Here is a 10052-nt window from a genome sequence, read left to right as displayed (position 1 = left end):
CTTCAACCTAGAAAAATGATGAGTATGCTAATACTCCCTCAATGCCCATCTTTAGTACCACATGCACCTTCTTGTGAAAGAAAGATTACAGATATCAGCTTTGCAAAAGCTTGGTGGTGTTTTGTGGTAGTGGTCCATTGATCATGGTTCATTTTACCATAGATTCACAGAGTGAAAAGGAATTACTATTCAAAAGAGATGCTGATACCAATTTAGCCAAAGCATCACATACAATCGCACCTTGTCACCTGTTCTGAGCATTAAGGGGTTTTTTTGCACTGTGCTTGTATTTTGGTACCTGTGGTGTTAAGCCTTTTTAATGGTGCTATGGCTAATCAGCCTTAGAAGAGTCTAAAGTTTATTATCAATATTATTGATTTTAAACAAGTGTACAAGTCACCAGAAGCATTAATCTGCATAAGAAAAGCATCATGTCTGCAAAGCCAGATGTTTTATTATTTCCCAGTTCTAGGGCTCAGATTACTACTGCTGCTTGGTAAGGACAAGTGCAGTGGTTTTTAGAACTCTGCATTGTAAATGACAAGTAATTGTTCAGAAATGGATTTAAATGTTATCATGTATCACAGTGTGAGTCAGAGGATCAGGCTAGTGACATAAAAGCAGATACTATTATATAGGGATATAATAATATAATTTGTTAGAAACAAATTAATTCTTCCTGCCCACTCAGTTGCTCTGGTCAGTCCTCCTACCAGTAGTATTTCCAGTTTGAGTACTTCAAGAAAGACGTGAACTCACTGGAAAAAAGCCAGAGAAAAGCTTTGAGAATACTCAGATATCTAGAAACTGTGAGAGAAAACCTGAAAACATTAGTCTAGTGAAAGCTTAAGAGAATCATAACACTAACCAAGTGTGCAAAAACTAGCAGCAAAGAGGAAAGGGAACAGATCTCGTGTCCACTGAGGATAAGTATCATCTGCAATGAGATTCTTCTCAGACACAGAAAAAGTCATTTTAAGGCATTACTAGAGAAGTGCTGGAATGGATCAGCTAGGGAAGTCATGGGGTTTTAAAAAGAGCTTGTACAATCATCTATCAAGAGTGATGGAGGTAGAATTGATCTTTCTCCTTTGGAGCTCTCCCTAGCCTTACTCTCTGTGACAATTGTGCTGATCTGGTTCTTACACAGCTCTCGGGTTTTAGAATGGACAGTGCTGGTTGCAAGGACAGAGGGAGACCCTGGAAACCAGCCAAGGGAAATCCTACACTCATTAAGCTTCCATTATAGGCAAGGGTTCAGTTAGCCCAAATATATCACCATGATTACTCCTTAAGCACCTGCAGTTGCAAAACACAAATAATAATTTTATCATAATTAAGTTTTATTAATGCTGATGATGTCTTTGTGGAAGCAGACACGTCAAAGTGGGAACTGAACTATGAGACATTTATAATTATTTTTGTTACAGCAGTATGAATAGTCCAGCAACATGCAGAATAATCTCGTGTCAGGAAGTACTAATACTTCTGTGTGAAAGAGAAAAGCATCTTTCTCCTTCGGCTTCCTCCTGCTTCAAAAAGTGTTTGAACCAATGTCACGCAGGCGGCCGGAGCTCTTAGACCGGCGCTCTCTGCACGCACAGACCGGTGGCTCAGCCCCACCACTGAAGCGGATGTCCGTGAGAACCCAAAAGCCTGTTTCCTAAATATAGCCAGGCTGGAACTTCCTTTTAGGTTGAAAACAGCAGCAGCGGCATTCACCCTGCCAGGCCGGCTGTCAGAAGGCGCCGGGAGCGGTGTTTTATAGCACTGCGAGCCCTGCAGAGGCTGCTCGTGTGGCAGCCCTAAGGGCAGGCGTGCGGCAAGCGATGCCAAGGGCAAGGCTGCAGCGGATCTATAGCCCTCGGCTACTCCGGACCACAATCTCTGTACCAGCCTTATGCAGGGCTGGAAATGCACCATTCTCCTAGAAACGACCTCTGTCCCCCGCCGTGACCGCGCTCACCCCTCTCCTCTCTCGCGTAGATCGCAGTGTTTATGAACATCCCCGAGCGATACCGCACCGCGCACTGGGCTGGGCCAGGGGCAGGGGGCGGGCAGGGACCGCGGGGCAGCCCCGCCTGACCCGAGGGTGCCCCGCAGAGCGGCCGGTCCCGGCCCGCCCGGGCTCACCTGCCCGAGGCGGGGCTCCCGCGGCCCGTGGGCAGGGCCGGCCCCGGGCGCCGCCGGCGGCTCATGCGCAGCCGCCCGGGATGGCGGCGGAGATGGCGCCGCGGGTGCTGCCGCTGCCCAGGCAGCAGAGCTTCGGCCCGCCCACCGTCCCCAACCCCTTCGTGCACCCGGGCCGCCTCGGCGCCGGCGACAAGCTGCGGGTAAGGCTGGCGGCGCGGGCGGGAGGGGCCTCCGGGACGGGACTGCCCGGGGCTGGGATGCGCATCTGAGCGGACGGAGCGCGGCGGGCGGGGCGGGCACGGCACCCCCGGCACTGCTGTCACCCCCGGCAGTCCTGTCACCCCCGGCACTGCTGTCACCCCCGGCACTGCTGTCACCCCCGACAGTGCTGTCACGCTCGGCCGTGCTGTCACCCCGGGCACTGCTGTTCACCCTCGGCACTGCTGTCACCCCCGGCCGTGCCCGCACCCCCGACAGTGCTGCCCGGGCGCGGCTCTAAACCAGCGGCGCGTTCCGCGCTCCGACCCAACGCGGGGCTGTCCCGGTGCGGGGTGGGGGTCACTGGCCGCTGTACAAAGCCCTCCTTCCGAGGGGAGGACCCGGCCGTGTGAGCGGTCGCGGTTTGAAACTCCCGCCTGCCGGGGCCCGGCGCCGCCGCGACCCCCGAGCCCGCAGGGAAGGGCGGCAACCCTGACACTGTCACACATCTACTGCTCCTGGCTTGGCCGCGAGCAGGCAGCGACTAAGAATACTTCCTTCCCCTCTGGTTTGCTTCCTGATCTAGTCTAGAGATAGAGAGCACATACATGAAGAAGTTTTGTAAATGGTCGAAGATGCACTTTTGTAAAAAAAGTCACTGTTTTTTGAAATTAGGTTCTTCAAGCCAGCACTCTCCAGAGTCCACAAACTGCAGGCTTGCTGGACACACACACGCAGAGGCTAATTGACTTAAAACTTTTGGCACGAGATTTACAACAGGCTTTTGAAAATATTTGCGCAGTCCTTGCCAATAACACATCATTCCTAGAGAAAACAGGAGTCCTGTTTCAAGAATGAAATACTGTCCATCAGTCCATCACATCAGGTGCTTCAGCTCTAGAATAAAGATGATAACTTCTCTCTGATATGAAAAGCTGGAATAGAAAGTAACTTTTTTTCAGTCATCCTGTTTCAGATGCTTAGCTTTCTTTAGGCTGATTTGGGGTTGGGGAGGTTGGTTCCATACATATATTGTAGAACAAAAAAGGGTCCACAAATTGCACTGGGTTACTGACTGGCATCATTGGGCGATCTGACCTGAATGCTGTCCCAGTATGGCTTGTGTACAAGCACACACAAAACTTACAGGATACTCATGCAATTAAGAAAGCAGAAAGTATTTCTGGGCTTTAATTTTTAAAAACAGACTCTAAAAATTAGCTGATGAACCAAACATGAACTGACATATCAGTGAGGACAATGAGGACATCAACATGTAAGTGGAATTGCAGCATTTTCTGCTGATCCTTGTAAATATCTGAGGCTGATGTACAACTAAATATTTTATGTTTCATATAGCTCTTCAAGTTATAAACAATGTTTGCCCTGAAGGTAACTGGGTGAAGGAAATGTGAGAAACCTGGAAAACAATTTCAAATGCTTTTATCCCCTATGTTTTACTAGCAGCCTGGAACAAACTTCAAGTGCATCTGAATCAGTAGCTTTAGGCATGAACCCTGAGGTAAGGAAACCAGTTTCTTAATGAGGTTCCAGACATGGACAGCTTTCCATGCTGGCTGTTCTTTCTAGAGGATGCACAGACTACTTTCTAAAGCTTGCATTTTTAAGCTACAATTACCATTTTAGCTATAATAAATATATTCTGCTTTTTTCCTTCAGGAGGTAGGGTTGAAAAATATGATTATGTCTTCAAGCAGGATACATTCCATACAGAGCTCCATAATGCACCTGGAAGAAAAAGAACCTGGCTGGGTCAGGGCCTGGTGCTAGTCAGCTTAGGAGCAAAGCTGTAGTAGTCACAGAATTGCAAAGCAAAAAATCACAAGACAGAGAACCTTCTCATGTTGTGGGTTGCTCCCCTCTGTTCTTTCCCCCCGATAGTCATAAAGACTGGGATACTTCCTAATGACTGCTTTGTACTGTCTGCTCCTCTATTGCCCAGCAGTGTCAGACCAGCTGGGAATCAGTGCTTTACCAGAGAGTGTTACTATAAATTCCAGAAGAGGGAAGTGTCCCTTCTCTTTCCATTTATGTCAAGTGTAGTGTTTCTCCATTCTTGCATGTTAAAGGATAGTTTTGTTATATCCTCCCTATTCTATACTATTCCTTTAACATATACCAATGAAAACATACCGTTTCAAAACCCTCTATGGGACCCCAAAACAGGAGTTCCATATGCTGGTGAACTCCTTCAGTGTGAAGGCTGTTGTGTGGCTGAGGAACAGTGTTTGAAAGTGAGACAGGCTAGCTGTTTGCATTTCATTCAGCTTCAAATGTACGAACAGGTTGTAGCCAGACTGAAATTGGAGTGAGAATATTTTACAATTTCTTGCCAGTCCTTGTATTGCTGATAGTTTACCAACCAATGAGACTTCTGCCATTCTTTAGAATGTGCAAAGCAAGGATCAGTTTTGCTGTGCTAAACATCTACATGTGCCAAACAAGATCTTAAAACAGTTGTTCAAAGACTTCTGGTCTCCATCCTCTGACTGAAGTTGGCTGCAATTCATCATCGAGATTTTTTTCTGGTTTTTAGTTTTAGTTCTGTTCATCCTGATTGTTCCCGTGCTGTCCTAACTTCTGAACTGCAACTGCAAAGCACAAATTCTAGTTAAGTCATTACTGGATTCTGCTTTATTCTGAAGAGATGCTCAGTGGATTTCTGCAACTATGTAATGGCACAACCAGCATGCTAAAAGCAGTATTTTTAACCTCATGCTTGGAAGCAAGCAGCTAGACTGCCTGGAAACTGTGACATCCTCTGGGCACTCACAGAAGACCCTGTCTAGCTCTGCATGTGCTGCTCTGGGGGACTGTCCATATGACCACAGATGTCAGAGGAGTTCAGTTGGAGTTGGGCTTTGTTCTGGTCCCCAGCCTGCTCTGCTACTGCTTCCTAGACAACTTGACAGCAGCTGAATTTCAAACCGAATTCTGTGGCTTTCTGGTAGACCTGCTTTTCCCCTTCCCAGGCTTCTGCTATCAGTGACAGCATAATCCCATGTATTGATCAAGGGTTAGTCAGCTATGGGAGTGGGACCTGGACTGCCAGGACTGTCTGCAAGAATTGCAGTGACAGGATATGCAGTTACTGCAGACACAGTAAACAGAAACTACACAGGTGATTCAGTATGCAGGAAAAGGTTCTTTGAATGACTCAGAATTATTCTCTTTGTGATTACTGTACACAGAAACTGGAGTGGCTCTGATCCTACTTAGTAGTTACTAAACTCTGTATTTTCTTTTGTATGTTTTTCTCCTATGCTTTCTCTTTTCTAGCCTACCTTGACCTTTCTCTTTTCTGTCCTTTTCTTACCCTAGTCTGTAGCTGATGAAGCAGAAACCAACTCTGCCTCATTTTGCTGACCTAGAAAGCCAATAGCTTGCATCAGCAAATCAGTACCACCTGTGCATCTGCCTGAAATAGATTAATGAATTTATTGAAGTTTTGAGGAAGGAATTGTTTTGCTTTTGCTATTGCATCCTTTATTTTTCATTGTAGTTCAATGCATATATATTCTTTTTTCCATAAAGAAAAAAGTTACTTTAATTCAAAACACACAGATTTATGCTTATGCTGCCCATTTTGGATAACTGAATGCAGCTGAAATGTTGAACTGGGACTATAGATCATAGTACAGGAAGATGCATGTAGAGAAAAAAAGACACATCTAATTTTGGGAGGGAAGCAGGGAGTCTTAGTTGGTTTAATTTCCTACCTGACTTTTTCAGATTCACCACAACTGGCACCAGAGCAAGTGGGAGCAACAGATCTCCAGGGTCACGTCTGTTGTGCCCAGATATCAAACCCATTTTGTGATCCAGAGCAGTCCTTTTCCTCTTGTCCATGAAGTTATGGTTAAAATTCCATAGCTAGCTATATACAACTGTTATATAAAGGAAGGAAATAACCACACCTGAGTGTTCAGATCTCTCCTGGAAACACATGATATGGCAGTGCTTGCAGAACATAAAGTGTACCTGCTTCACATGCTTATCCACATGTACCCCCTGTCTTGTTTGGTCTGTTGTCACAGAACTGAGTCCCAAAGGCCTAAATTCATTTTAATCCTCATCCATGTCAGAGGGTTTAGAGCCAGATGGCAAAGCCTCTCCTGAATATTGACAAGAGGACAATAAGAGGATGTTACATGAAGGTGGAAGGGATTTGGTGGGGAGGGAAAGGATCATGCTGGTGAAAGGAAAATTGGAAGCAACTGACTAAATCAAAGAATTGGATAAATAATACACTAAGATGATTATTTTCCAGATATACTACAAACACTTGTTCCTTTTTAAAGAAAATATGTAAATTAAAATCCAGTGTGTTACTTATTAATCACAACTCTAGGAAGTTGCAAACTGTTTTGTAAAACTGACTTTTTAAAAACCTTGCTTTTTCTCTAGAGTAAGAGGCCATTGTTAAAGAGCTGACTAGAAAGTCTGATTTTGTGAAAGTAACACTGTTGTTCAGTAGTTGATTTTCTTAAAAAATAGTAAAGCATAAAAAATAGTAAGCTCACAAGCAGAAGTTAAACTCACATAACTCTCCTTCAATAACTTCTCCCGTATATCTGAAATGGTAGAGCTGTCAGTCTGTGACCAATGATACACTCTCATGAAAGTTTTGGGGGACTTTTAGAAACATAGCCCAAATAAATTAAAAAAAAAAAAATCACTATTACAGTTCTGCTTGGGTACGTATTGTTTTGTGCATATGTTTGCACAGGAGCTGGTCCTCATCAGTGAGTGGGAGCTGAGCTGGATTAGGTGGCAAAGGGAGTTGAACCCTTTACTGGTTTACCAGGAATGTTCAGCTATGACTTGCACCTGCTAACACAGCTCACCTGCCTCCCAGAGACCTGGGCTTGCTCAATCTGCACAGTGATGTGTTGCACCATAAAAGCCAACCTTCAGGACATAGTTTCTAACCTAATGTGCTGGGATAAAACAATTAAGAATTTCTCCCTGCACCAAAGCTGCCTGTGGTGCAGCATTGTGCCAGTACATTTGTTTTCTGAGGCTGTGCAAGAAAAATTACAAGCTAAAAATTCCTTTGAGGGGTGCTAAGGATGATATTTGAGAATTATTTGCAACCAGGGCAGCTGAAACTCCATTTTGCTTAAGTCCCAGCTAGGGGAAATGATGTTGTGTTGTGTGTGCACAGCTCCCAGAAGCAGTAGTGAGGATCACTTTCAGCAATACTGTGACTCAACATGAGATTTGTCATTTGAAAGGGCAAGAGTACAATTTAGTCATCTTAACAATCCCACTTGGCTTCTAGACAGGCAGCTAGTGGCAGAAGACTCTGGAGTGGAGATATGTGTCAGCTGGGCAGGCTCATCCAAGCTGGTTGTGTGCTGCAGACTGAGACCAAATATAAACTAGAGCCAGCAAACTTTGTTTACCCTTTGTGTCTAACAACATCCAAGCCAAAAACCTAAATACTCAAATATTCCAGTTGTACCTGAAATGGGAACTCAGAAGTGAAAATGAAATACCAAGAATGACTTCTCATAAGAACCTTTAATCTTTAATGCTTTCCTTACTAAATCACGTAGCAATAATGTCAGTATTTAAAGTCCTTATAAAGTAACTACACAGATAATAGTGTCATTCCTGCTGATACCATTTCTTAAGATTTTTCCCCTCTCTTTTTCCAGAGTGTTCTTCAGGGGATTATTTTGCTACCCCTCCGTGCCACATGCATCACATTCATTTTACTGCTAGCCTGGCTGTTTGCATCAATTGCAATATTCTGTCAGCGTGGAAGAGGATCTGTGCCACTGAAAGGATGGAGAAGGTAAAAGGTCTAAAGCATTCTTCCCTCTCGCTCCTTCTTTTGATTAAAGAGGATTCCTCAATGACATCTCAGTTTTACCTGTTTAGATGAAGCAGCTTTTTAATGAGTGTATTTTACAACAATAGCGGAGCTTTTTAAATAGGTAGATTTTCAGTTGTCTTGAGGCTAAAAAGAAATTTGTATAAAAATCTTTATAGGCTGTTTGTAAGCCAGAGCTTATTTTACCAATAATACTAATAGAAATATTTGAGAAAAGAAACTCATTAAGAAAAGTATTTGGTAACATTATGTAGGTTGAGTTTCTGTGTAGCTTTTGTAATTTCTGCTATGACAAAATTAGCTTTGACAGCTCCTCTGCTGGCTGCATTGCCCTTGAAGTGGTATTTTACAGCTGCTTCTGTGGGTTCTGGGTTTCAGTCACTCAGCTTATGACCTCAGAGTAATGAAGTTCTCTTTTAGCTACAGTGCATTGTAACTGCAGGAGGAGGAGACACAGGAAATGAATTCTTACATGTCCAAGAGATTACGGAGAGTCCCATGAAAGGAACATGTCCCTTATGGTGGGAACATGTTCCAGTAAGGGAACACTGTCATTTAATCTCACATGTTTAAAATGGTTGGTGAAAGAACAGTATCAGTTACCTAAGTTCTTAAAAAAACCCCCACTGAATCTGCTAATTACTCCCCTCACAATAATGTGCTGCAATGATATGTATGGCAAGAGAAATAGTGTAGCTGGGAGGAGGATTTCACAAGGTGCTGCACATTGCCTTATGTTTCATCAGGAAAAGGTGATGTTCCCTTCCCTGCTTCCCCTTTAGCCCTACATTTCCTGATGCCCTGTGTCAGGCCCCAGTGCTGGTTAGAACTAGGAGATCTGTTACGGGCTTTTCTTTTAAAGTACAGAAGAAATATTGACTGTAAGATGGATGATATTTTTGTGTTTCTGTTTACAAGGAGGATGATCCGGACAACCCTCTCAGGCCTAACTCGTACCGCGTTCTTCATAATGGGTTTCCAGGTTAAAGTAAAAGGGAAAGTAGCAAGTCTCCCAGAAGCCCCAATCTTTGTTGCAGCTCCTCATTCAAGTTTTTTTGATGCCATTGTTTGTGCCCTAACTGGAATGCCATCAATAGTGTCTAGAGCAGAGAACCTGTCCACCCCGGTGTTTGGCAGTAAGTATTTATGAAAAAAAACAAAACAAAAAGGATACAAGTCAGCAACTTGATACTGGGCCAAAAATTTTATCTCCTAAAGTAATTTAGAGGTAGACTTTAAAGTCCTTAGGTTCCAAAGATACTGACAAATTATTTCCAGTGAAATTCCTGTGACGTTATCTTTCTGAATTGGTAAATGTGTCTAGAAGTATGCTGTTTCTTTTCAGGTATGGAATATAATATCACTTTAAACTTGACTTTATACTGAAAGCATGTTTTGCAACTGCTCAGGCTAGAAGCTTTCTCTTTAGTTCTCCCAGTAGGTAGCTCAAGAAATTTGACTGCTGTCTTTTAACAGTGTGGCCCATAAATGTAGAACACAAACTGATGAAGGTTATTTCAAAATAGACCCAAACTACAGCAGTCTGGAAAATACCACATGTATAAGTTTAAACTTGCAGGCACTGTTATGGATTTTTTTAATGGGAGCAAGACCAGGAAGGAAGAAAAGAGGAGTTACTCAAAAAGGAAATGCAGAGAATGGAAAAGATCAGATGACTCATGCTTCTATTATTTTCTCCTCCTTTTGGCACAAAAAGAATCTCTGTTTGCATTATTACTGGAATCAGCTGTAGACTTCCTGCTGGCTATACAGTAACCCAGAACTAAACTCAGCAGGCAACATAGCAAAGTGTCTTTGTAAAAAATAAGCTAACAGATAATATATGGATTTTAGCTTA

At 43.7% G+C, this 10052-nt stretch overlaps 1 protein-coding gene across 1 annotated transcript in view; it reads left to right on the top strand.

Annotated features, from left to right (window-relative positions):
- Nucleotides 1-2198: 2198 nt before the first annotated feature.
- Nucleotides 2199-10052, top strand: part of LPCAT2 (lysophosphatidylcholine acyltransferase 2) — a 31416-nt gene continuing 23562 nt past the window's right edge. The window contains exons 1-3 of the mRNA XM_027666250.1: nt 2199-2333; nt 8016-8155; nt 9113-9330. Of these exons, the coding sequence (XP_027522051.1) occupies nt 2214-2333; nt 8016-8155; nt 9113-9330 (478 nt within the window). The 5' untranslated portion in view covers nt 2199-2213. The remainder of the gene's footprint in view (nt 2334-8015; nt 8156-9112; nt 9331-10052) is intronic.

Source organism: Corapipo altera, unplaced genomic scaffold, assembly GCF_003945725.1.
Source record: "Corapipo altera isolate COAL_440 unplaced genomic scaffold, ASM394572v1 99, whole genome shotgun sequence".
Classification (NCBI taxonomy): domain Eukaryota; kingdom Metazoa; phylum Chordata; class Aves; order Passeriformes; family Pipridae; genus Corapipo; species Corapipo altera.
The sequence above is the reverse complement of the archived record's forward strand: the minus strand, read 5'-3'. Positions and strand labels throughout refer to the sequence as shown.